Genomic DNA, 27,538 nt, shown 5'->3' with positions numbered 1-27,538 from the left:
GTGGTGATTATGATCAATGCTCAAATTACCTCTGTATTGAGGAGGTCTTTCAGCTATTAGATAGGTGTCTGTTAGGTATGATGTTGATTAACAGCCAAAAGAAAGAAATACAGTTTATTTGCACCGTTACAAAAAAAAAAAAAAAATACAGAAAATAATCGACCAAAAAAAAAAGAGAGGAAAGAAATCTTTATTTTGAAATTGATTAAAAATGTACAGATTTTTTTACTGTGTGAACTATGGCTAACTGTGTGGTCTATGGTTTTCAGATTGACACTCTATGACAGCTTTGACTTTTGTATTATTGATGGACGTCATTTGTTGTCAGTTTGTCACAAAAAAGAAGCAACTTTGCATTTTGTTGTACCAAAAATACCACAGAGTAGTTCGTTTCGGGTACCTCTAGTTAATTTTCGCGTCTCTGCTGTGTAAAATGTTATAGTTCATAAAATTTGGTGTTTATACAATATCTATTGAAGGGTCACGTATTGTAAAATAATTAAAAATGGGTGACAACTTCCAAAATAAAACCATGGCACCGGTCATGATGGATTACGATTTTAAGGTGAAAACACAGAACGAACGTTCTAAAGTGGAGGATCTTTTCGACTTCGAGGGCTGTAAAGTTGGCCGTGGAACTTACGGTCACGTTTATAAGGCTAGACGAAAAGATGGCTCAGATACAAAGGATTATGCTTTGAAGCAAATCGAAGGGACTGGACTATCTATGTCAGCTTGCAGGGAAATTGCCGTAAGTAAAATTACTTTACACACTATTACAATTGTTTAAAGAATAAAGAATTTGTGTTTGATGTTTGGTATTTATTTACAGTTACTTCGGGAACTGAAACACCCAAATGTGATAAACCTTATTCGGGTTTTCCTTTCACATACTGATCGGAAGGTGTGGCTGCTATTTGATTACGCTGAACACGACTTGTGGCATATTATCAAGTTCCACAGAGCAGCGAAAGCTAACAAGAAATCGGTAATGGTGCCTAAAGGAATGGTGAAGAGTCTTCTTTATCAGATATTGGATGGCATACATTATTTGCATTCTAATTGGGTATTGCACAGAGATTTGGTGAGTACTTGTCTGTTCATCTATCTTGTTAAAATGTGATTATCACACTAATTGTCTTGTTGTTTGTTTGTCATTGTTTAGTAATAAGTTATATTAATGTAGAGAAGGCCCATATCCCTAAAGTGAACTGCTGTTAATGATGAACTTTTATTACTATACAATAAGGTTGCCATAATCATCCACACTGTCAGTGGTTTGTGCACATATTAGCTTATTAATACTCAATATCAGTGGTGTTACTACAGGGTGGCAATTCTCTCTTCTCTGAGGGTCTAATGTGAACTTCTCCTTTTCTGGAGAGGAAACTCTACCAATGAATTTACCAAGGGCCTGGTTACTTCCTTTCCGGGCCCGGGGTCTGCTTTCCTGTTTTTTCCTTTCCACTAGTTACGAGAAACCACCACTGCTCAACTACCTAATTATAATCTTTAATCAATTCTTTTCCTCAATTGACACCATTCTTGTTCTCATCTTAATGTTCAATACTTTTCAGAAACCAGCTAACATTCTAGTAATGGGTGAAGGTCCGGAGAGAGGCCGGGTTAAAATTGCAGATATGGGTTTTGCTAGACTGTTCAATGCTCCTTTGAAGCCTTTAGCTGACTTGGATCCTGTGGTGGTCACATTCTGGTACAGAGCTCCTGAATTATTGCTTGGAGCTAGACATTATACTAAGGCAATCGGTATGGACTTTCATGATTTTTATTTATTAAATACAATATTTTTGAAAATTCTTAATAATGACATTGAGTTTAGTTTACATAGTCTCCACAACATGTAGTATGAGACTTTAATCATAGCTGTATTTGATTTTATCATATTAGTAACACAGTGTTTACTTAGTAGGTCATTTTATCTTTGACAAAAATTAGTAAGTTCATTAGGCACTCTGTTAGACAGCTTATTGTTATTTTATGATTAGTTAGGTTATTTGGTTATGTTGAATAACAAATCTGTACATATAATTTATAGAACTCTTCCGTTATGTTACTCTTCCTTCAGACAACTTATAGCCAAAAGTACTGGACTTAGGACACTGAAACTTAGCACTAAGAGAAGATTCCTCTAAATTCCTATGGGAACAAGAAAAACGGGAATTACCCATTTATGCATACAAAGCCTTAAAAATTTCACATTTACCAATTATTTTTATAAGTAACTATAAAATTTCTTTTAGGTAATAGAAGATGAGGCTCTTGTAACAATTTTTTCCTGTTTTGCAGACATATGGGCCATTGGGTGTATATTTGCAGAGCTACTTACATCAGAGCCTATATTCCATTGTCGACAAGAAGATATTAAGACTAGCAATCCATACCACCATGATCAACTGGACAGGATATTTAATGTAATGGGATTCCCACAGGAAAAGGACTGGGAAGATATTAGAAAAATGCCTGAACATGCTACTTTAGTTAAAGACTTTAAAAGATCGAAGTAAGTTGAGTTTTGTAATATGTATTGTAGGAGATTGGCTTTCCTTTTTTTTCTATTGTGATTGTTCTGTTTGGCAGCAGTTTTGAGTTACCTTTTAATGGATTGTGACTTACTTTGTAGATGCCTTATTATGTTTTAGTCTTGACTGATCTACTTCTTGCACTTGTTAAAAAGTTTTCTCTTGCCTATTTTACCTTAACTAGATTAAATTTGAAATACATACTTGCCGCCACACTCAGGGTTATTTAGTCGATACTTAGGAATAATTTAAGTAATGTTTCTGAGTATGGCAGATGTTTCCTATGTAATAAGACTAAAATAATGCTCATTGTATGTATTACAGCTACCAAAACTGTTCATTAAGTAAATACATGGACAGGCATAAAATAAAACCGGATAGCAAGGCTTTTAGTTTACTGCAAAGACTTTTGCTGATGGATCCAAATAGGAGAATAACATCGGAACAAGCTATGCAAGACCCATACTTTGCCGAAGACCCCTTGCCCACACAGGTAAGAATCTACTTCTAATCTACTTATTATATAAAACTGTAAAGTTTGTTTGTTTGGTCCGAATTGAATAATGGTGTTTGTGTTTGATAGTCCATTTATTGAGGAAACCTATAGGCTATAACACATCAAGCTACTACTACTACTAGTTACTACTACAACAGAGATTGACGAAAACGGGCGTAATTATCCATTCGCATATGTATGTCTGTTTATCTGTATTTTTTTTTTTTTTTTTTTTTAAAAAAACGTTGCCCCACACTAGGATTTTCTCCTGTGTCGTGGGTGCGTTTACAAACATACAAGTTCACATACACATGACACCCAGACCCGAAACAACAATTTGTGGATCACACAAAGAGTTGCTCCGTGCGGGAATCGAACCCGCTACCCGTTGCGCGGCAGCCAGTTGCCCAGCCACCGCACCAACCGTGCAGTCGTATGGTCACGAAAACTTATTTAAAAAGGAATCATAAAACCATTGCGTATGTAATGCAATCTGCGTAGAATTTAAACAAAAACTGCGTTCTAATGACTTCATTACTAACCATTACTAATAGATTTCAATCACCTAATGGTATTACGTGTAATAAAAAAAATACGTTATATTTAGTAGAATACTCGTACAAATAATTTTATTATTCAGTAATATTTACATTGATTAGGTAAATTACTATTGACGGATTACTGGTTAACTATGGTACCTCATTAACCATTAATTACTCAATTTACACGAGATTTGGTGACGTAATACATAGTTAATGGCTATTAATTACAAAGGCATGTGATTAAATAATGTTTTTATCATGTGTTTATCCAATAATCGGAAGAAAGTTATAGTATGGGTAATTAGTTGGTAATGCAACTATGATTTAACAAAGGACTATAATGCGATTAGTTGTTGCGAGATAGAGTGTGGTGTTTTTCGATAAATAATGTTTTTATGCTTAATCATTGGTTTATTGGAATGTAGATCTAAGCAAGACACGATTGATCCTGAGCTGCGGACTACCTAGCGGGTTTACCGGGGCTCTGGTTCGAAACGCAGGAGTAGGAACGGGGTGGTTTTTAGTCAGTAAGAGTCTAACACTTCCTCTCGCCTCGCCCAAGGCAAGGTCATTGGATGATTTTTCCCCCTCAAAAAAAGCAAGACATGAAAAAGCGACAAACAAAAATACTTTACTTTTCTTTATTTTTCTCTGCCATTTATGCTGGAATACTTTGAGTTAAAAAAAATGGAATAATCCACTCCTTTTGTTATGTAATTAGCTACTCTCGCGGGATTTCACCCATTGCACGGTTCCTATGTTATACATGTATGGTAGCGTGATATTTTATATTCGTCCATACATAAACTATCCAACACAAAAAGTATTATTCGATACAAACCAGTAGTTCTGAAGATTACCCTGTTTAATCAGACAAACTCTTCAGTTTTAAAATATTAGTGTAGATAATAATCAAATGTCTTGTCAAATTCTCAGGACGTATTCGCGGGATGTGCTATTCCTTATCCGAAGAGGGAATTTTTGACTGATGACGATCAGGAAGACAAGAGCGATTCAAAAGCCCGGCAGAATCAGCAGCAGCAACAACCAAATGTGAGTTATATGGTATTATTGGTGGGATTTGTTTAAATATGGGATTTTAGGAAATAGATACCGGACATACGAGCAGCTGTATGTATCACCATAATAATTAAAGGTAACCGTTCTCAAGCGGTTTTCTGTGAGGCTGTTATATCATTCTTAATATTGTGCTGCTCCACTCGTACCGAAGTATGACTCTCTTACGTTTTGCCTTACACATGCATCTTAATCGCCTTAAGAGTTGTTTATGCATGCACTGTAATGAATTAAATCTAATGATTTGTCAATCGATTGACACTTTCAAGCGATTCATCGATCGCTATTTAATTTCTGGCTTTACTAATCTTACAGACACAGCAAAATCAAGTACAAGCGAATAGCCACGACCACGGAGCCAATAACGCGAAGAGGATGAGAATGTCAGGTATATTATACCGTATGTTATTAGTTTTTATTTTATTTTTATTGTACACACTATTACACAGGTAGGTAGTCCATTTGTATTTAACATTACATTCTCATTGTGTTGTACTAACTAGTTTCGTTCATGGTAACATCGATTTCGTCCATCAGTATCACCCTTCATTATATGGGACTCATAACATAAATGATGAGCAGTGAGTGCTAAATGAACCCTTTTTACCGACTTCATAAGTTTTATTTTACCAAATCGTACTTTTCGTCTTATCATATCTGGTTCAAGTGTCTTATTGGTTAAGTTGTCGCAAGACTGAGCAAGTTTTGAGATATATTAGGTATAGGCCAAATTTTGCTGAGATTTCGAAATGAGTTGTTTACTGATAAAGGACTTATTGTCAATACGTTCGAATTTGTAATAATTGTAATATAATGGGATTAGTAGCAAACCGATGAAATATGCCCTAAGTATAACAAGCGAGATAACAGCTATAGGTTGACCTATTTATTAACCCATTAATGGTGGCTTTGTCTTTAAATGTGTTAATTTATTTGTCCTATAAAATACAACGTTTCTACCCAAAATTATTAGGTGTTACCAAATTGGCACAGCAATCAAGGTTAACTAAAAAAAACCTTTTATAGAATCACATAGTCGTAGTGTTTACATATTATTTTATTCATTATCATACATTTCAACTATTCAATTTACCATTTTTATAAATACTAACTGTACTCTATTGTAATTCCAGGGCCGAATCAAGGCAACAACGCAGGTGGCGGTGGTCAACAGGAGTTCCATCAACAACAACAGATGATGTTTGGTGGGCAACAACAACAGGGAAGCTCGCAACAACAAGGCAACTTCCAGCAAAGGTTCTAATGTATATCATTGTAATTTATACCTTATAGTTTATGTAATATGTATCAAATTGTATAATGTAAAGTAGGAATTGAAAATGTCGATTTTAAAGACCTGTGTGAAATGTATAATGTTGATGTGAAAGAATTGTTTTTAATTCTTGGCACAAAATAGGTTTGAAATCGCCACCTCGCATGGAACAAGCGTGGTGATTAATTCCTTAAACCTTATCCGTACGACTAAACGTTTTGGTTAGATGTAGCCTCTTATAGGCCGTTGATGTTATCGATTAAAATGAAAGCTAGTGCTATAAAATTCTGTTTATCCTTTGACAAATAAGCTCGATATTTAATTGTTTGGTCTTTGTTCTATTCTATCACATTGAACCTCTGTATCTTCTACACAGGTCTTTAAAGACATTTTTAAGGAAAGTTTATTTGATGGTATTGTAGTAATAATTATAAATTTGACTTGTATTGAGTGGGTATTGTAGAACGATGTCTTATAATTATAAGAGAAATGTTTGCAAAAGACTGACATTAGTGTTTACATCGTCAACGTATTGTTTGATAACACAATATTTTTTCCTATTTCGTTAAGTGGCATAGACACAAGTCTAGTCGTGTGATTAGTTTATTTATTCATTCATGTTAACACGGCTTAAAACTTGAAACCAATTTCATTAACACACAGAAACGAAAAAATTGGTGCAAACCAGAAAAATATTACCACGTTAAATACCATTTTTTGAGGGAAGAAAATGATCGAATGACACCTTCCCGCCTTGGGTGTGGTGAGAGGGAGTGTCAAACTCTTACTGCTTAAAAACCACCTCGTTCCTACTTTTGCCTTGAGTTGGAGTCCCAGTAACCAGTTAAATTAATTAGTGTTTCGATCGACTTGACTAGCGTTTATGCCACTTGCCTTAGGGGACAGTTATAATTAAAAAAAATATATATGTATTTCGTTTCTGATTCCCATGACAGTCTCAGAATCCTCATTGACTGAGTGGTTCTAAAGTACGACTAACGAAGATGAGCTTTCATGTTCGATAGATATTTCTGTTCTCGTAATTTTCTGTTTATGACATCGAAACTGATATTGTGGTTGACTACAAAAATAACTACTAGGTATCTACAATTAAAAAGGGAAAGGCACCGAATGCCTTCTCATTTCGGACTTGTACTAAGGATACAGATTGTTTCTTAGAGTACAATTACTTTAAGCTGTGCTTGTTAGATACTCTTACCAATTAAAAAAAATCCAATTGATGATCTGAACAGGTTCAGTAAAGTTCTCAAATACCTATGATAACGAATATAATATTCCTTAGGAAATATTGTTTGACCAAAACAGTTAAGTCGAATAAATTACTAACACTATGAAATGTAAATATTATAATACAATAAGTTGTAATTTTTAATTGTAATAAAATAATTATGAAGTACAATAAAACGTGTTTAATTAAAACCACTGAAATTGTAAAACGTGTTTATTTATTCATTATTAAATAAGTAATATTTATGTACATTTTATGGACGGAATTAAAAAGAAAACATGTCTTACACAAGTAGAAAACGCAGTTGTATAATATCATTACTTTCAACTTTAAGTGCAGTAAAAGTCTCAATTTATTAACAATTTTATTGTATTATCAATTAAGTTTATTTTTCCTAATGCACTTTATGAACAGTAGTTACGAAATCTCAATAAAACTATCAGCTTAAATAAATCAGTCGAAATTGCAGTCATGTTTGTGATTATCATAAAAAGTAAAGTTCAATAAGATAAAAATACAGTGTAATGGCCAATTTTACAGGCGCCTTATAGAAACTGATAGATAATACAACTGTCTATGTATTTTTTTGTATTCTATAGACAAAAGAATGATAGTAACACCAGCTATGATATGTTTAAAGTTCAATACCGATCTATGTGTGTGTTTCCAGTAAATAGTAAATATTATCATATTTTCTACCCCTTAGGTACTTTCCTATTGCACGAAACAGCAACATCATATTATTTTTATTAGAACCCTATTGTTTTATATCTATTTCCCAATAGATTTCTATGACTTTTGAGTAGTAAAAAATCCCCCTTACAATGGTGTTATTTTAAGGTATGTATTAAGTAGCAGTTTTTAATGTAAGCTAAAATTGCTGGAAATCTAGATCCGCCTCTAAAACACCGATACAAGTTTACAACACATAATCTCTTGCATAATTTCATGTACACCTAAATTAATAACAATTTTACTAACACTAAATTAATAACTTATTCTATTCTCAATACATCGATGTTGAGTCGCTTCTCCATACTCGATTCTAAAATATTTGTTCGTTCACTTAAATGTAAGGGAAGCTCATTGAGGGTTAAATATCCTAATCGAGTATAAAACGCCATTATCCCTTGATACTATATAGTTCAGTACTTGTAGAAGCAATGGTTTTAAAGAACTTAAGTACTAACATCTGACTTAAGTTTTTACACATGAGTCCCATTCATGTTTCGACCAGGTGGGTAATATACTAAATGTTTGCATCATTTTCTTACAAGTAAGTAGGTACTTCTAAATATTTTTTTATTCTATTTTAAAGGTGAAACTTCAACGATAGTTTTACCACCGCTGTTGTCGAGGAAATACTGTGCCTTGTTTAATTCATCTCTCTTCAACTTTGTGTTGGAGTCGACTGTCTTGATTCGCGTGCGGAGCCTGCCACAGCGACCGTCCAGGACCTTTTCAAAAGCTGTAAAAGGTAAGAGCAATAAAATTATTGGTTGTTATAGGGGCGGTATTATAAAATCATGGATACTATATTATATAGTTCAGTTCAATTCAATGTCTCCGGGGGTCACCTGGGCCTGGTGATCTGTAACACAGGTTCAACCTCTAACAGACACCAGTCTCTTAACTATAGCACTACAAAAATGTGAAATTGTAAAGTAACTTGAGAAATGAAGAATGCACTTTTTATTGGTTTGATTTTCTCAAGGATTGTTTCTATTAATAATTAACTAATTAACCAAGTGTTACCTAATGTGTTATATTTAAAACGTTGTAAAATAACACGCAACTTAGGATTTTAATAGCCAGTAATCACCTTCGTAACACGTGCGAGGTGGTATGATTTTTATTCAGTAGGTACTCATTAATTGGCACATAATACTCAATTTAATACCTGTATGACTAGGTGTCAAAAGGAAATCGTAAACATCATATTTTTAGTAAAATTGTATGTAACAGTGATCTAAATACAGAAACCTGTTTTAAACCGTTACGTTTACCAAGTACCTACCTGCCTATTACTAATAATAATTGCAGTTTGCTAAGTGGGTATAAAGCATACGCCTAACAATGTGGAATTCGATATAATTTTAAAGTAGGATACTTTTTTTATAGGTACGCTAGTTTTGTATGCTCTGTTTGCGTTGAAAGATTAGGTATTCATTCATTCATCGATTGAGGAAATCGTATTTTTTTAACGGCACACTGACGTGCGATTTCAGCATTAACCCGGTTGGATTTGTTTCAGTTACTTCAACGTAGTTTTTTGTACGACAAGTGCTTACCTAAATAAAAAAAAACGACGTTGATGTGTATCTGACTGACATGTTGAATTAAATGTTTCATGCATTTGTACGGGTACCCATCTAATTGATTAATGCATAGGTTTAATGTGTCACAATCAGAAGCGATAAAGTTTTGTTTGGGTCAAATTCAAATCGAATTTATTTAATATCTATGTAATAAAATGAATACTTACGATCTTTTCTGTAGGAGTTATGGCAAGCCATATGACAAACCGACGGGAAGCCCTTCAAAGTTTTGGGATCCAGGAAGGTAGTGGAAAGTGGGGCAGCACATATTGGCTCCCTCTTCCCTCTGCAGCCGTCTATACAAAACTCGTAAGTATTTTTCTTAGGTTTGCTGGTTTTTCGAGTTCTGGTAGTAGTTGGTCTTTTCGTGGTCGTGGTTTTAGCGACAAAATTGACGTTCGTTATAGAACCACTGGGGGCAAGCACTCTGATTCTTAGAGGTCCTAATTCTGATAACCTCGACGCTGGAAGATTGTTTGTAACGTTATTGCAACCTCTATTAGTTCTTGCTGTCGGTTTCGTTTGCACTCGAGTTGTTGATGGGAGTGGAGTCGTTGGTGAGGGTGGCGTAGTACGAGTGGAAGGGGGAGACACCGTCGGGGCTGGTTGAATGATCACCGTTGCTGGTGTTCCTGTACTAGTACTGGGAGCAGCTGTACTGAATTGAGGTGCTTCTTGCGACGTTCCAGTTGGAAAACCTTGAATGGACTGCGGCGCTTGTTGGTACACCAAAAAGTAGTTAGACTGTGGTCCTGCTGTGGGTTGTGGCACGTTCTGGGCAGGAGCATTTGTTTGTATTGAGAGCCCTTGAGGAGCTAGATCCAGTCGTATTTGTTGCGAAAGTTGGGATGAAGATGGTGGTTGTGGTTGTGGTAGTGATAAAGTGGTTTGTTGTAGCTCTGGTTGGAACGAAAATGTTGACTGGGACGACGGTAGAGTTACTTTTGTGGTATCTGTTACTATTGGTGGCTGCTGCGTAGTTGATTGTGAAGGTAGGAAAGTAGATGACGATGGCAAAAACGATGATGGTGGTGCAAATGTTGAAGACGAGGGTAGAAATGTGGATGGTGTTGTTTGGTATGTAGTTGGTAGTGATGTTTGTACTGATGAAGGTGGTATCGTGTGGAACGTCGGAGGTAGCGGCGTCGAAGACTCTAATGCTGCCGTTGATATTTTTGTAAATTCTGAAGACCCAGTCGTTGAAATTTTCCTTGGCGGTGCTAACGTTGATAATAACAAGATCTCGTCCGGCACGGAACTGGATTCTTTCGGCAAAACAACAATTGGATTTGTTGTGGAAAATGGCGGCCCGGTTGAAAATATCTCCGATATTGGTTTAGGTTGGAAGCCATCACTGATCACGTTTGCGGAATACCAGGATTCTGGTAACGAATCCGATATTTCAGCTCGGCATAGTTGTAACACTGGAAAGAAGATAAAATCTGATTTAGTCACAAATATTTGCAGAAATGTTTAGTTCCTATTTCTCCTTAAATTCCTTTCTGATAAAAATACAATCGGCCAACTTATAACTTTAATTCAAACGGTAAAACAGGATAACATCAGCATAGTAACAGCGAGATAATAAACAAAACGAACATATCCCTGTTGGTTAACGCACATTTGCAACATCAGATCCCGTCTTGTCGGAACCAGTTTTCAAGTCCCGCATTTGGAACGAACGGACGGAACCCTTTAGTAGTTACATTGAAAAAATCGCATGCTCCATATTACACAATGAACGCATTGTAGGTGAGGCAAAACTTTCACAGTGTTCATTCAACCGTAGGTACCTTTACAAACTCTAAAATATAAACGGATACGTACATTATAAAACTACCTACGATTTGTTTGTTATTGACTAGCTTTTACCCATTGCTTTACTTGTGTTAAATTAGCATGCCTTTCTCCGTACTCCTAACTATACGATATGCAACATTTTAAGAAGATTGGTTAAGTAGATAATGTGTAAAGAAGTAACAAAGTATTGGGTGTATTGCGATTTGATGTTGCATATACATTATTGAATAAATGATTGAATGTTTATCTAAATAAATAACAAACTGTTTACGACTACTCACGTTGATCGATAAGTATCGTAGTAAAAAAATACTCGTATGTCTTGCTTTGTTACCCATTGTTATGCGATTCGAATGAAGTGAGAAACACGCGATCTTTTATTATACATAGTTTCTGTCAGGTATGTCTGCCTTCTATCTTACGGGGAAATATATTATATCTTTGGTTAGTTATAGTAATGCCTAAACAGAACTAAGGGTGCTTTTACACCAGAGATGTGCTATGCTACGTTGCTGTGGATGCGTTTGGCTTCCACCAATTATATTAATTGGTACACATAGCTTAGCACTGGTGGAAACGGGCTCAGTTAAACTATGTTTTTTATATGAAAAGATGCGTGCTATGGATGGCTTCCCTACTATCGATACATCGCATACTCCTGATGCGCATCTTCCTCGCACTTAATATCAGTGCAACAACTTAGTATCAGTAGGAACGACCACACATTTAATAATTATGCTGTGAGACTTTGTAGCGTTTCGACCGATTTAGCTTCATAGCTTACATCGGTCTCGTCCTTGCTTCGTTCGTAGGCCTTTCTCAGATTTTCCCGGTTAAACTGAATCTAAAATATTTACTAACCACTCCCTTCAACATACAAGCTGATTTCTTTATTTATTCGTATTATGAATATTTTTATTTGTTCCTTTTTCCTACGTGATTATTTGTGACGATGTCATCATAATATTCAGTTGCCTTATTTTATTTTCTCAAATAAACTAACTACTAAGAATTAAGGTTTAAAGAATTCAATCACGATCAAGATACAAGTTTATAAAAATAAACACGTTTTGCATAAACGAGTCTGTGATTCATAAATTCATTGGAATTCCACATATTTAAAGTATCTAGCATTGTTATGATACTTGTTACACAATTTTGAACTTAATAACCTGGTGTTAGAGTGTAATTTATGGAAGTTAATTACAATTTACTATTACTAGAACTAGCAGCTGCAGTGACAAGCTAAGGAATTTGTTAGTTTATGAATCAACCTACGGCATTGTTAATCAATATACGACTTTCTTACATTTGGGATTAGATATAAAATTATAGTTAAAAATTAAGTAAGTAGGTTTTAAGAGTACCTAATATAAAACGAGGCCTCCAAACGTACATCTACATGATAAAATCTATCCATCAAGAAGTTTTTACATGTAATATGTTTGTGTTGTATTGAATGCCTGATATGTTTGGGACACACGGTGTGTCACACACCTAAGTATCGACATTAAGATTTGTTAAGTTCTTGCTCAAGTTAATATTTGATGGTCATCTTTATGTTCTTTGAGTTATGTCTAGAACCTTTGAACCATATTGTTTTGTTTTAGTTGAATAGTATGGTTATCATTACATTGAAAAAGGGTTATATTATAGTAAGATATGTACCTAAGATTACCTAACCTATTTTTTGTTCTGAAACTTGGTTCTAATTTAAATATGAACAGTTGATCTCATTTCTCAATTAATTTTTACATAGTCTTGATCGATCAATGCATAGGTTTTAGATTCCTATGGCTATTGACTTCTTCGATTACCAAGCTCGCTTTGATCCTTATCTAATGAACGTTCACATTATCATACGTTTTGCAATTTTAATTGGAATTAAAGTGTTTATACAATTTTACGAAACATTCGAAAGCTTTTTTTGAGGATTGTTATCTGCAGTCAAGTGGATCGATAACAGCCAACAAGTAAAGGTAGTAAATTACCGATGAAGCGTCAAATTAAACTAGTTTACACTATTACCAAATATAGACCGGTAATAAAAATGTTAATGTCTGGTTTTAACGAGCGTTTTGGATGCGTGAATGCATCTTTAGTTTTTCAATTTTATACTTTTTACAATCAAACAGTTGCGTGGAGCCTTTAGTAATGTAATCTTTGGTTATTATTTAATTGCGTTTAAGTGTGGGTTACTGTTTTAATTTGAAGTTGATGGATGTGTTAGATTCACATAACGTGTCAAGTTTCTGATTGTACTTGTCGGAAGAACTTAGTTCTAAATTGTTAGCACGTTGATCAGCCACGCTTTGATTCCTGTGTGCAATGTTTACATGAACGCGAATGCATGATTGATTTTTTCCAGACTCCTCTACTTTGATATTGGAGCTCTGTATTTTAAATTGGAACTTTTATATTGGTTTGGTTATTCAAACTATCCATGTTAGATGTTAGATGTTTTATGGCAGAAGGTAATCAGGTTGATCCGAGATCATGGCGCTTGCATCGAAATATCGGAAACTCACAAAAACTAATAAACATGGTAAATATCCCGTTTTAAGTTCTAACGATAATGCTTCATAATCATATTTTCTATTTTCTTCTAGCAAAAGAAACATAAATCTAAGTAAGCTTTGTGTTTGTATGATTCATAGATTATACTTTGGCATCTTGCAAGACCATGTAAAGACATACCAACCTACTTATGTGTAGGTAGAATAAATCTAGGAATATTCTTAATGTCAATGTGTGCCCTAAATAAACAATTTCGTAATTATTAGATCTATTTGATATATAAGTACTTACTCAGAAGACATTATAACCATTCCGTACAAAACTGACTATCTTCTATTGACTGATCTCTTGGAACATCGGTTCCACAAACACGTTTCTTTTATTTACATTCTCGAAATAGCGGTACAAACGTGTTCAACCTTTTTCAATGGGAAAACATTCCATGAGTAAAACAATGATGTTCACTATGGGAATTGTAAGAACTTGGTGACAAACTGTATTGTTAGATCAACATTGAATGATAAACAGAAACTGTGTCGTCTGACATCGTACTTTCCAATTAATTTGTACACTTTGTCACTTAGTACTAAGTAGTTTGTAACATTACCTTATTTGCTGACTTCTGACTCGATTTTTTTTTGTATAGGCATATAGGAACGTAGGCATTTACACTTAAGTCTGGGAGAGCCATGCTTCGGCTCGAATAGGCCGGCTCAGCCAGAGTGACACCACGGCCTTACAGAAAACCGACGTGAAACAACGATTGCGTTGTGTTTAGTTGTGTGCTAAATACTATTATGTTTCATTATATCAACCCAAGCCCAATTACCCCCTGGTAATTATAACCCCCTGGTAATTGGGCTTTCGGTAACCTCACTTGAAATCGGGGATTGGACCCCAACAACCCTAAAATTCCTAACCCCCAAAAGGCTGGCAATGCACTTGTAATGCCTATCGTGTTTCGGGTGTACATGAGCAGCGGCGATTGCTTAACATCAGGTGATCCGTCTGTTCATTTACCGGCTTATACTATAAAAAACGTAAATAAAATTAATGACCGAAAAATAGCCTACCTAAATTTTCAGTCATATTCATCATTTTAAAATTATAAGTACTATAATTTTTTGCTTTTAATTTTATGTTATAATTTTGCTTAACCGCATTCGACGTCAGTGATATTAATTATAATAATTTTAAATATAGATAATATGTATAACCACCGAATTTTGGTGGTAACATAGGTAGATACTTATATTTTTTTCTGTGCTTACTGAATTTGAAAACGGTTATTATTATAATAATGAAATATATATAAATACCGACTCGTTTTGCTATTTTATTCCTTAGTTGTGTTTGTGGCTGATAATGGCTTAGTTTTGTATTTATTCTGAAAACATTTCTTTTTTAAATATTTATTAATCGGTAAGTTTTAGACATATAACCTGTCTTTCTTATCTTGTATAAGTTTAAGTATTCATAAACCGCATGATTATCAGCTCTTTACGTCTGATATTGATTAGTAGATTTAATGAAATAGGTATGCACATACAATAAATTTTGAAGAGATTACACAAGAAATTTTGTTATTCGACAAACCGAGAAACAAATTTCACTTCCATTCCATGATTCCACTGATCTTTACATTTTTTTTGTGGGATTTTAGACCTAAACCCTTATGGATATGGTCTGATTCAGACTTGGATATGTTTATTGAATATTTTTAATCCAGTAAGGCAACGGGCACAATTTATTTTGTCTTATTTACATATTTGCAGACATTTGACCTTGTGTTTGTGTATTATACATTATTTATTCTATTTTTGAATTATGTAGATGTCTATTCGATGATAATAGAATTCATTTTTTGTTATACTTACTTGTTGGACGCGATGTCATAGTATTATAATACCTACATAGTGAGGTATGTATTAATATCCAAAATTACATTAATACTGATTCATAAACGATTTAGTTTACACAGTGGTTACACAAGTGCTTGAAGTGAAAAATATTTTTGATAACATCGACAAAGAGGTTAGTTTTAGGTATAAGTGTACTATTGGTAGATAAAATGAAACAGAGATTTATTTACATAATACCAACACTCTATGGCAGAATCATTTAACCGATACTATCATTAGAACTTGAGATGGGATATTTACCATGTTTATTGATGTCTATGAGTTTCCGATATTTATTTTGTGTGTTAAGAAGTGAATCGAGTTGTAAGTGATACAAGTGACAGTGGTTGTAAAAAAACGGACTAGAAAGATGGTAGACCGATTTTTCTGCTTATAAACATTCACTCGCTTATACTCCAAATTATTCGTGGTCATGGCGCTTGCAACAGTGCCGAATTATAATGCACTATCATTAGAACGTGAGACGAGATATTTACCATGTTTATTTATGTCTATGAGTTAGATATTTTCGTGTATCGTAAAAGAAGTTTTTCTTTAGGCGGAAATATATACATATGTCATGGATCGTAAAGTAGGTATAATTTAGGCTATTAGACGAGTTAATTTACCAAAATCTTTAGAGTTAAAAAAATTAGAACTATTGAAGTTCGAAGAAATGTAACACAGTTCTTAGTATAATCTCCAGACAGAGATAATATTCCAGTATAGATTAACGCAATGTTTTCCATTAACCGTGGATTATTGAATAGAAATACAAAATATTATGAGATTATTGTAAACACGATTGTTTCCTGCTCTTTGTTTGAAATAGAAAATGTTTACAATACCGGTAAGTCTTAGCGTATTATGAGAAAATGATGAGATAAGTACTGATACATTCCAAAGTTATTCAAAGAAGGTGATAGAAATTGGCTTCATAGAGAAAAATATACATAATGATGCTTGGTTCTGGTTCTCGGATTAACACAGATAACTAGTTAGAGTTACACAGACAGACTTCATAAAACAAAAGTTTTATAAGGTGGCCGGCTCAATAAACTAACCAATCCGTACCCTTAGTATAAGTATACTTTACGTTTAAAGTAATCGAAACGAGAGCGCGTTCGGCGCTCTGATTTGTCAGTTTGAATAAATCAATCAGAGAGCCGAACGCGCTCTCGTTTCGATTACTTTAAACGTAACGCAAATTCATACTAAGGGTACCAATTTGGTTTGATGAAACCGAATTACAATCATTATCATTTCGAGTCATAATGTTTAAATGTATTCATTTTTACCTAGGTTATTGCTCTAAATAAGAATATACTTACATATATTTTTGGTTATCTGACGTCATTGCGTATTTTTAAATATAACTTTTTTTAATAACTTATAATAACTTGTAATGTACGTTTGAATATTAACTCATTTATTTTTGCATTTATTTATTTTAGAGTTATATTCCTTTGTTTATTTTTAATACGTGGTAAATACATTTTTAAATATAGTTCACCAGTAACGGGAGAAATCCAAGCTACCGGTGGTTAGGGCTCAAGAGATAGGAATTTCCAAATATGCGCTATGTCCAGAAGTTTCTCCGTGAGGCCCTTGGCCCAACAATGTAACGTTAGCCTACTCGAGTGGACGCTTTTGGCTATGAGACTGTTGCAGAATCTACATCCCACGTTTGTCAAACTTTTCTCCATTAATGCACGTGAATAATTTTGGCATTGACAACTGACGCACTGACTAAAATTTTGGTGTAGGTACAGTTTTTGTCTGTGGTTTTTATAATAACTATCGTAAGACATTAATTTAACTACAAATCACGGTTTACTCGGGTAAATTAATGGCGAAAAGCTCTACTAGTTTCGAGTCACAGAGGGACTCTTCATCATGAGTAGCGTGCGTAGACGCGGCGAAATTTTATCTCGATACCTTCAGTCGTTTTGACGTGAAGGAGTAACAAACATACAAACTTTCACATTTATAATATTAGTAGGATTTCATTCAACGTATATTCCTGTTACGCAAAAGTATACTAGTGGTATATACCAATATTATCCCAACATAATTACTAGTCAGTTACGTTGTAAACACCAAGATAATAAGACCCAAGCTTATTAACCACACATTCCAATCTACAGGTCATCTTACACTGGACATACCGGCAATACATTGAACACACTCGCTTACACATAACGCTACAATTGTTCGTGTGTACTATTTGTATTGATACCAAACGTTACATGCCTTAGCATAACTGACTATGGAGCGTAACACTTACCGTTGGTAAATGGTACGTTTAGATATAGCGTAACAATAAACTGTACCTTATTTACATAAGATTACAGTGTAAAATTGAATAACTTAACAGTAGGTGATGTTTTGTTTTGTTTTTTTTTCGTGGTTCTGGAAGTTTAGTGAGATTTCGTACTTATAATGGAAAGTTGGAAGTTGTTAAGTTCTATACATCTTTGGACAATTAAGTTCAATAGACGAAAATGTACTGCAATTATGCACGCTATTTTAATAAAGTTAAAGAATACAATTGAGTGCTAATACTAGTGGTATTTTAACAATGATATAGGATGTTTCTTACAAGAAACAATTATTGCTCGTTGTGACTTTTAGTGTTGTCCATTTGTTTTACTTTCTCCCATAAATATCCTTCAAATAGAAGGTGGTTATCTACAAATGAATGTTATTTACGATCAAGTTTATCGATATACGAGCACATTCGATTATTATATACTATCCTCTGCTAGCGGCTTCGCTCGCATTCCCGAGGGATAAAAAGTATCCTATCACCCAAGTCAGCTTGTATCCTGTCTGTATACCAAAGTTCAATAAAATTAGTTCAGTAGTTTCAGTCTGATTGACGAAGAAACAAACATTCACATTTGTGATATTAGTGCGATTGAAGTTTTTGTAAGTTCTAACATCAATATCCCTCGACAGTCTACTGCTAGACTTTTAAAAGGTACATACAGATCAAAAGCCGCTTCAATAATTACAATCTACCATTCGAATTCAGCGCTACCTATTCACATCAATCACACTAATATTACAATTGTGAAAGTTTGTTTGTTTGAATGTTTCTCCCACAATCACGCTGACACTACTGAATGGATTTTGATGAAATAGTAGAGACAGGGCATGAGGTGATTTGGGTGATAGGATACTTTTTACCGAAGTAAAGCCGCTGGCAGAAGCTATGTGACAAATAAAACCTGTACCTCAAGAACAATGCATAAAATTTTATCAAAACCATTCCAGACGTTTACGAGTATGTAATAATATAGGAGACAGAGTTCAATGACATGATATACGAGTATAGAATAATAAACATACATACGTTTATAGTCAAAGTTTTAATGGTTTTTGTATTGTACTCCCTAAAATACGACGATATTCATTGAGAACTATAAGATAATAAAAATGACAACAATAAAAATGTGATCACTCATTGTTAAAGTTCATTGAATGAACCTGAATTACCTGTTTCGAAACGAAACGAAATGAAAAAAAGAGAGAACTGTAACTGTAGAATTATAACGATGTCAAAATAATTAAAAATGTTTTGGATTTATTAGAAAATAATCCTTGTATATTTTGGGATTAGGTACATTATTAATTGGCACTATGAATACATTGATTTTAGGATATTTAAAGTCTTAGTTACTGTGATAAGTCAGGTTATCTTATTTGAACAATTTGAACGTTTTGTATTAATTCTACCAAATTCCATAACACTACGGAAATCAACAAAGCCTCAATTATTATAGAAAAACAAATCAACGACAATTTACCAAAGAAAAATAATACTTGAAGCACCTCAAATAAGTCCTATCTTATCGTCGCAACTACCTATCGCAATTTTGTATCAAAACGACCACTTTACACAGAAACACAGCAACAATAAAAAAAAAACACCATCGTAAAAGAATATGGTACTTTAAACTTTAAACATTAAAAAGTTATTATAAATTATTATGTAAAGACTTACAAGTTAGAACGAAGAGCGAACGCAGGCACGTGTACGCCATTCCGGTCGGACGCTGACGGTATGACGAGATGGACGGGCTCCGTCCACTCAGTGCCCACTCCTGCGCATTGCGAACTTGATTCCGCTTGGCAGGTGTTTCAAATCATGCGCTAACAACCGCTTGCGTTGGCGCATCAATGTTTTATTTCACCCTTTTTCGTTTTGTCTAAGGCCTTTATTATGATGTCATTATTTATTATAGTCATCTATCAATTTTGTTAGGATAATAAAGATTTTATGTTGTAGTAAAAACAATGTTATCTTAGTTATAATCTTATCGTAAAAGGAAGTAATGATAGAGTAGACTGCACGGTTGGTGTCGTGACTGGGCAACCGGCTGCCGCACAACGTGTAGCGGGTGTGATTCCCGAACAGAGTAACTCTTTGTGTGATCCACATCCATAGTATGTTGTTTCGGATCTGGGTGTGATGTGTATAAAACTTGTATGTTTGTAAACGCACCCATGACAAAGGAGTAAATCCTAGTGTGGGCCAACGCTTGTTTTTAATAAAAAAAGTTCAATAAAGACTGCTATCCAATAATGTTAGTAATAAAATTTCTAACAAAAACGTAATTATTTCCGTGGTTACATGAATCCTTTCCGAAGTATTGCGCTTTCCTGATTAACACTGTATTTCTTTGTTTTACTAACTACTTCAATACAATGTTATAACGACAATATTAACAAAGTTTACAAAAAAATTACAAACGTTTACGAAACTCGCTGAAATAAACCATTGATTTATAGTCCCATCCAATAGCTCCCTAATATTCTTGACTTTGATTGTCGCGCTTGCATAATCCAGTGCATGCTGTCGCTACTTTTTTTTTGAGGGAGGAAAATTGTCCCCATGACTTCTCCCGCCTTGGGCGAGGTAAGAGGGAGTGTCAGACTCTTACTGCACCACGTTCCTACTCCTGCTTTTCAAGCCGGAGCTCCCGATAACCCGCTAGGCAGTCCACAGCTCCGGGATGCCATCAGTCCTATAGTGTAATCAACAGCTTTAGCGTGCTGAACTACCAATAGCCACGTCAACACTCGTTGAATAAGATTTTCAAAAAACTTACTGAAATAATCAGACAAGTACTTAATGCCGTGATTTTGAAAAATCTCCGCATCATAACAAAAGTTTAATGGCCAAATTAGAATATTATTTTATGTGAATTTAAGATTACTAGATGGGTAAACACGATATTTTTTTGGCTTCACTAGTAACAAACAACAGAATTACATACCAGTACGGATAGTAGTGGTCTGATATTGTAACTGGCCAGGCTAAACAAGTCATAAATCTAAATTACATTACTACTTGTACAACTTGTACAATAATAATTTGGAAATCATAAAATGCATAATAATAGCTTTGCGTGAAGAACTTTATTAATGAAGGTGTCGATCAAACTTGTTATTTCGTAATTATAACAGGGTAATTTAATTACAGTTTATAGTACGTAAGTACTAAGAAAGGTTTCAGTAACCTAACAATATCACGGCTTTCACATTAGCTCGCACATTTTGAGAGCTAGTCTGTTACTCTTGTTCTTTGGTGAATTTCCATATTTCAGATTTTGTCGCACAAAGAAACCCCGAGCATAGCCCTCTATATCGCTCTCTATGTGTTAATTAAAAACGTCAAAGTAAGAATGGTCAAACCGGAGAATTTCCATGAGATTACTTGCCCCAAATACTCGACCAATAAGGAAGATTACTTATATATGTATATTTTCTGGATGATACGATAGAGTAACTACTGTCATCATCATTATGTTTTTGTTAGGAAGACTAGTTTCAGATGTATATCTTCATATCAGATTGGATTTACGTAGAGACGGTAATTATGAGATTGTGATAGCAAAATGTGATATTTGAATGACGTTTTTTGGAGAACTGAATTCAAAGTTAAGGTCAAAGTCAAAGACTTTTGAAATAACCAACCCTGCAGTTGTACTGGCTGGGAGAAGATCTCTACATAACTATTAAATTACAGATTTCAGTAATGAGTAGTATATTATGTTGTTTTTATATAATACTAGTCAGCGATTAAAAGTAACTATACACAGTACATTCAGTGTACTACAGCCATGCTTCGGCACGAAAGGGTCGAATAGGGCTCGACAGGAGTGATACCACAGCCTCACAGAAAACCGACGTGAAACAACGCTTGCGTTCTGTTTCGTTATGTGAATGAGGTTACCGGAGGCCCAATCCCCGATACCCCAACAACTCTTAAATTCCTAAAAATAACAATTGAAAAAATATTTTTAGGGTCTCCAATACAAACTTTTGTACTTATTTTTTGTTTACTACGAAAACACATCAGAATCGTGTCTAATGTTGATATTATATTATAATGTTGTTATACAACATACGCGAATGTTTACGGTTGATACTACAACAGTCAAAAATGTTATAAATAATATAGTGGTTATGATTGTAGATTGTATCGAAGAAATGACATAATCTCATAAGGAAATGTATTAAGGATTTAATTGGATAAGAAAATTTACGCCGAAATGCTGCTTGCATCAACTGCAGGCGGAGAGTTGCAAGGAGTTTTTCCAACAGAAATGTACTATGTTGCGAAGATGTAGTAGCTAAGTTGTGAAACTGTGTGACCGTTTCCACTGATACTAAGCTATGTAGCGGTGCGAGTATGATGTGCTATGAATGTGCACGAGGTAGTAGGTTAACCATCTATAGAACACATCCATAGCACACGTCTATAACACGCATCCACAGCACGCATCTTTCCATATAAAGCTAAGCTGTGTGTACCAATAAATATGATTGGTGGAAGCCAAACGCATCCACAACAACGTAGCATAGCACATCTGTGCTCCTAATCAGGCTCGGCTACCATTACTTAACCAGTTAAAACAATCATATTTAGAATACGGGCGTGTCTATGAGAGCTCTTCTATAAATAGGTTATTTACATATAATGAAACTGTTAATGGCAATTGGATTTGTATGACGTCAATATTTTGAGTATTAAGTTCAATATCTACATACATAAACACTATCTTAATTATGTATTACAATTGATTAAAAATGCGTAAGTATGTAGTAAGTAGTCGAGTGATAAGTAAATGATGTTGCCATTTGCATACTAATTTGATATTGGATGATTAAGTAGATACATTTGTTACCATCCCGAGTCTTCTTGCGGGTATTGCAAGAGCCGATTAAAAACTTAGGTACTGATTTAGCAGAATCCGGGCAACAGCGCTCTCGAACAAACTGGAACCTTTTTAACTGCGATTTTTATTCCAACCTGCCAAAGCAAATGTGAAGATTACTTTTTGTAATTTTTTATTAAACTTTTTAATTTATTGTGTACAGTAGCCAATGGGAGAGGTACTTCAATTTCTTTAAAATTATGTAATATTTAAGACATAATAAGTAAGTAATATCATACAAAATAAGTAAGTAATATCATCATATTTTTGATTTTTTTACTAAAAAAAATAAACAACTTTTTAAATTAAACTAAAAAATAATCACATGAATAACTAATTATAATTACCTTATTATGTATGCTGATAAGCCACGTTAATAAATTATTTTAAACGTTAAAATAATAAAAAAAGAACAATAGCTGTTCAATTATTAATTAAATATTTTTAACAAAGAATACCTATACTATAATTAGCCTGCATAAGTAGTTAATTTATTGGTTTTTCCATTAAAAGATTTTTGACCGAAACCTATACTATGGTCTCTAAATATAAACTTTGTAATAGTTGTGTAATAGATGGTTGTTATGTAAAAACTCTGCATATTTCACGAAACTTTTTGCGTCGCACAGCAAAACTGTGAAACGTATCCGCGTTGGGCGCTCTGATTGGCCGTTGCGATGAACCAACCAATCAGAGCGCCGAACGCGGTCTCGTTTCCATTTCATTAAACGTAAAACAAACTCGTACTAAGGGTACAGAACTGTCGCCAACGGTATTTCCGAATCAATAGAAAAGAGTATATTCCTTCTGTGTAGAGGTGGCCCAACGTATACCAACGGCGAGTACCAATCTGACATTTTCCAAGGGATATGTACTTTCTAAGATTACATAGACTGCCTGGACACCACTTGGGCTTTTAACTTCTAAATATAAGTTTGAAATCGCCAACCCGCATTGAACAAGCATGGTGACAGAAAACATGAACGATTTCTTCGTTCTATTCACACGATTGCTCCTCCTGAATAAGTTTTTAAAAACCTTTGTCTAATACCTATGCTGTATATCTTATGCAATGAGAGTGTAATGAAGTAATATGGTATTAAAATTATATTGAAAATGTTTTTTATGAACGTGAATTTCCCATAAATATGACGAAGCGAGTCATAGCCTGTTGATGTATGAGTGAAGAGTAAAGTACCTACTAATGACACTTTAAAAGGATCGACTCGTGGAGTTGGCCTTCATTTTCCGTCTTATTTCTCGGTGTTAAGGTAGTCCATAATATCAGTATTACAATGTAAGTTGTAGATGTAGAGTATGTAATTTTTATAATTTCCAAAAATCTCAGTGGTAGGGAATTTTGGTTGTGTTCGGGGTACGGCTATCTAGGGTCTTTAGTGCCGTATTATAACTATTGGACGCAAATAGAGCTGGTGAAAAGTGAATGTTACTCATTTCCTTTACTGGATTAATATTAATTCATTCTTAATATACCAAAGTGTTTGTTTTTTTGTTTGGATTTTCCACATTGCAACCGTGCAACGTGCAACTTCAGGAACCGCGGACTGCCTAGCGGGTTACCAGGGCTCCGGCTCGATAGGCAGGAGTAGGAACGGGGTGGTTTTTTGTCAGTAAGAGTCTGACACACCCTCTCACCTCGTCCAAGGCGGGAGAACCAATTGGATGATTTCCACCCCTTAAAAGATATAAAAAAGAAAACGGTGCCATTTCAAGATACATTTTTTTTGTCTAGACATAGTTAAAGCATAGGGGTTTTTTTTTCATTCACAGCCGTAACAACTAGTGATTTGATAAGTGTTTAGTTTACATACTAAATATTTATAATTTCTTTTATTAAGTCTTAGCATGCAATCTGCTTTACATCATTGAATGACTACTAACGCCACTGCTTACGTTTGTGCATATACATCAGTTTAAACGTAACATTAAGCGTGTTTTTCCAGAAACTACAACTTAACGTCAGTTACGTGAAGTTTTGGTGCTTAAAATCATGCTATTACAGTACGAACGAAAACGAAACGCAAAGCGCGTTTGTGGCTCTGATCGGCTGGCGAGAATGAACCAACCAATCAGAACACCCAAAACGCAAACTACTGAAGGGATTTTGATAAAATTGGGTATACATACAGGGTATGAGCTGACTTGGGTAATAAGATGCTTTTTATCCCATGGGAACGCGAGCGAAGACGCTGATAGAAGCTAGTGCTAAACTAACGGTATTGGTTTCACCAATGTGAATTTGAGGCATATTTTTCAAAACCAAACCGTAACTAGATTTTTTTAAAATCATGTGTGTCTTGGGTGCTTTTATAAACGTATAATTTTACATACATTTCACAGTCTGACCCGGAACAACAATTTGTGGAACACACAAAGTGTTGTTCCATGCATCAAACCCGCGACATGTCGCACGGCAGCTAGTTGCCCAGCCTACTGTGCTATCTGAATAACTATTATGTTTTGTTTCAGAAGTGAAAAATGGCTCAAACTATACAAACAACAACGATTTTGGAACAAAAAGAGGAGAAAACAATAACTCTGCCTCTGGTACCTCAAGCTGGAAAGAGAAAATTCGAAATAATTTATCCAAATCTCATTACATTTACTTATTGGCATGTAGCTGGACTATACGGCCTTTACTTGTGTTTCACTTCGGCAAAATGGGCGTCAATATTATTTGGTAAGTGGATATTAATTGCGTCTTGATAATCATTGATGGGGGTAGGCAGAGAATCACCATATTATACTACGTAACATCCACTTTGTGGATGTCCCATCTGGGAATAGAACTCGAATCCGTCGACCACTCTACTAGCCAACGAGGCAGTCGTCATGTGATACTAAGTTGATATTTTCATCATAGCTTACTTCTAAAAGATTACGTCAGTAAAGTCAGTATTTATTTACTTTACCTTTTTTACTTCACCTGATGGTAAGCAATCGACACCGCCCATCTACACCCGAAACACTAGAGGCGTTACAAGTGCCTTTTAGGCGTTAAGAATTTAAGGATTGTTGGAGAAATCAAGGATTGGGAAAATAAGAAAAGGGCGTAATTGGGCCTCCGGTAACCTCACTCACACAACGAAACACGACGCTAGATTTGTTTCACGTCAGTTTTCTGTGAGGCCGTTGTATCATGTGGTGCCGTAGCATGGCACTCCCACACTTATTACCTTTCAGATAAAGAAGTGATTTTTGATGATAATTTTATTTATTTCCAGCATTCTTTCTATTCGTCGTAGCAGAAGTAGGAATTACAGCTGGAGCCCACAGGCTTTGGTCGCATAAAACTTATAAAGCAAAACTGCCTTTAGAAATTCTTCTCATGGTGATGAATTCCATTGCGTTTCAAAACTCGGCCATTGATTGGGTGAGAAACCATCGACTCCATCACAAGTATAGTGACACTGATGCCGATCCTCACAATGCCTCCCGAGGATTCTTCTATTCGCATGTCGGTTGGCTGTTGGTGAGAAAACACCCTGATGTCAAGAAATTAGGAAAGAAACTTGACATGTCTGATATTTATAACAATCCTGTGCTGAGGTTTCAGAAGAAGTAAGTATTTTTACAAAATATGTTAGTCTATAGTATCTATGAAGGTAGCAAATATTGACGATTGATTTAAATCCACAAAGATAATATTTAGACCCTGCACAAATAATTCGCAACAATTTGCACAGTAGTTGGTTGTCCGGCCTATATCAAAAATTTATTTAAAAAGTTACTATATAAGCTGTTCTTTATTCTTTTTCGGAGAATCCCCCATCCTCCATTAGAAGTGAATATGTTTTGTATTTAACAACGTTATTTTTTTCTCAGGTACGCCATACCATTCATCGGGGCAGTTTGCTTCGGTTTACCAACACTGATACCAGTCTACTGTTGGGGAGAGACCTGGACTAATGCCTGGCACATCACCATGCTGCGGTACATCATGAACCTTAACGTCACCTTCCTCGTCAACAGCGCAGCTCATATATACGGAAAGAGACCTTATGACAAGAAGATTTTACCAGCACAAAACATAGCCGTTTCCATAGCAACATTTGGGGAAGGTTTCCATAATTTTCATCATGTTTTTCCATGGGATTATCGCACAGCTGAACTTGGAAACAATAGTTTGAATTTTACTACGAAGTTCATTGATTTCTTTGCTTGGATCGGATGGGCGTACGACCTGAAGACTGTCTCGAACGAAATGATAAAACAGAGGTCTAAAAGAACTGGTGATGGAACTAATCTATGGGGATTAGAAGATGTGGATACGCCAGATGATTTAAAAAATACAAAAGGCGAATAGGTTAAAGCCCTAACTCAAAACAGTGAGGATTATTGTGATATTTCGATTTAATTTATTTTAAATAATTTTAATATTTTGGATAACTGTTTTTAATAATAAAAATAGTGTTTCGATTAAATTTCAATTTAATTAGATTAGATTGAATTCTATGAATGTAGATGCATGAAGTTTTATAATGTTGCATTTGTATAATTATTTTATTTATTAATTAATAAATTAATTAACTTTTAAATGAGTTTTAATTAGAAACTAATTGGTTGACAATTACT

The 27,538-nt window shown here is 34.7% G+C and overlaps 3 protein-coding genes across 5 annotated transcripts; 2 read left to right on the top strand and 1 right to left on the bottom strand.

The window, feature by feature from the left end:
* The first annotated feature begins 310 nt into the window (after window positions 1-310).
* On the top strand, window positions 311-7,353 carry LOC118276426 (cyclin-dependent kinase 8). Of its 2 annotated transcripts, none has more exons than XM_035594729.2 (8): window positions 311-751; window positions 833-1,084; window positions 1,578-1,767; window positions 2,308-2,521; window positions 2,865-3,033; window positions 4,515-4,631; window positions 4,971-5,043; window positions 5,789-7,353. In XM_035594729.2, exons 1-8 carry the CDS (start codon window positions 506-508, stop codon window positions 5,917-5,919), a joined length of 1,392 nt encoding a protein of 463 aa, XP_035450622.2. In that variant the 5' UTR covers window positions 311-505; the 3' UTR covers window positions 5,920-7,353. The 2 variants fall into 2 exon arrangements, with proteins under 2 accessions (XP_035450622.2, XP_035450621.2); XM_035594728.2 differs by having other exon boundaries at window positions 4,971-5,055.
* Window positions 7,354-7,376: 23 nt separating this feature from the next.
* Window positions 7,377-19,889, bottom strand: LOC118276124 (mucin-2). Its single transcript, XM_035594309.2, has 3 exons — window positions 19,723-19,889; window positions 9,663-10,919; window positions 7,377-8,645 (listed from the first exon to the last, which is right to left on the bottom strand). The coding sequence occupies exons 1-3, from the start codon at window positions 19,760-19,762 to the stop codon at window positions 8,485-8,487; spliced, it is 1,458 nt and encodes a 485-aa protein (XP_035450202.2). The 5' UTR covers window positions 19,763-19,889; the 3' UTR covers window positions 7,377-8,484.
* LOC118276125 (acyl-CoA Delta(11) desaturase) lies at window positions 8,493-27,501 on the top strand. Of its 2 annotated transcripts, none has more exons than XM_035594310.2 (4): window positions 8,493-8,654; window positions 25,433-25,643; window positions 26,188-26,524; window positions 26,789-27,501. In XM_035594310.2, exons 2-4 carry the CDS (start codon window positions 25,442-25,444, stop codon window positions 27,267-27,269), a joined length of 1,020 nt encoding a protein of 339 aa, XP_035450203.2. In that variant the 5' UTR covers window positions 8,493-8,654; window positions 25,433-25,441; the 3' UTR covers window positions 27,270-27,501. The 2 variants fall into 2 exon arrangements, with proteins under 2 accessions (XP_035450203.2, XP_050563155.1); XM_050707198.1 differs by lacking the exon at window positions 8,493-8,654 and adding an exon at window positions 24,127-24,239.
* The last annotated feature ends 37 nt before the right edge of the window (window positions 27,502-27,538 follow it).

This window comes from Spodoptera frugiperda, chromosome 31 (assembly GCF_023101765.2).
Source record: "Spodoptera frugiperda isolate SF20-4 chromosome 31, AGI-APGP_CSIRO_Sfru_2.0, whole genome shotgun sequence".
Lineage (NCBI taxonomy): Eukaryota > Metazoa > Arthropoda > Insecta > Lepidoptera > Noctuidae > Spodoptera > Spodoptera frugiperda.
Note: the sequence above shows the minus strand (reverse complement) of the source record. Positions and strands in the feature narration are given on the sequence as shown.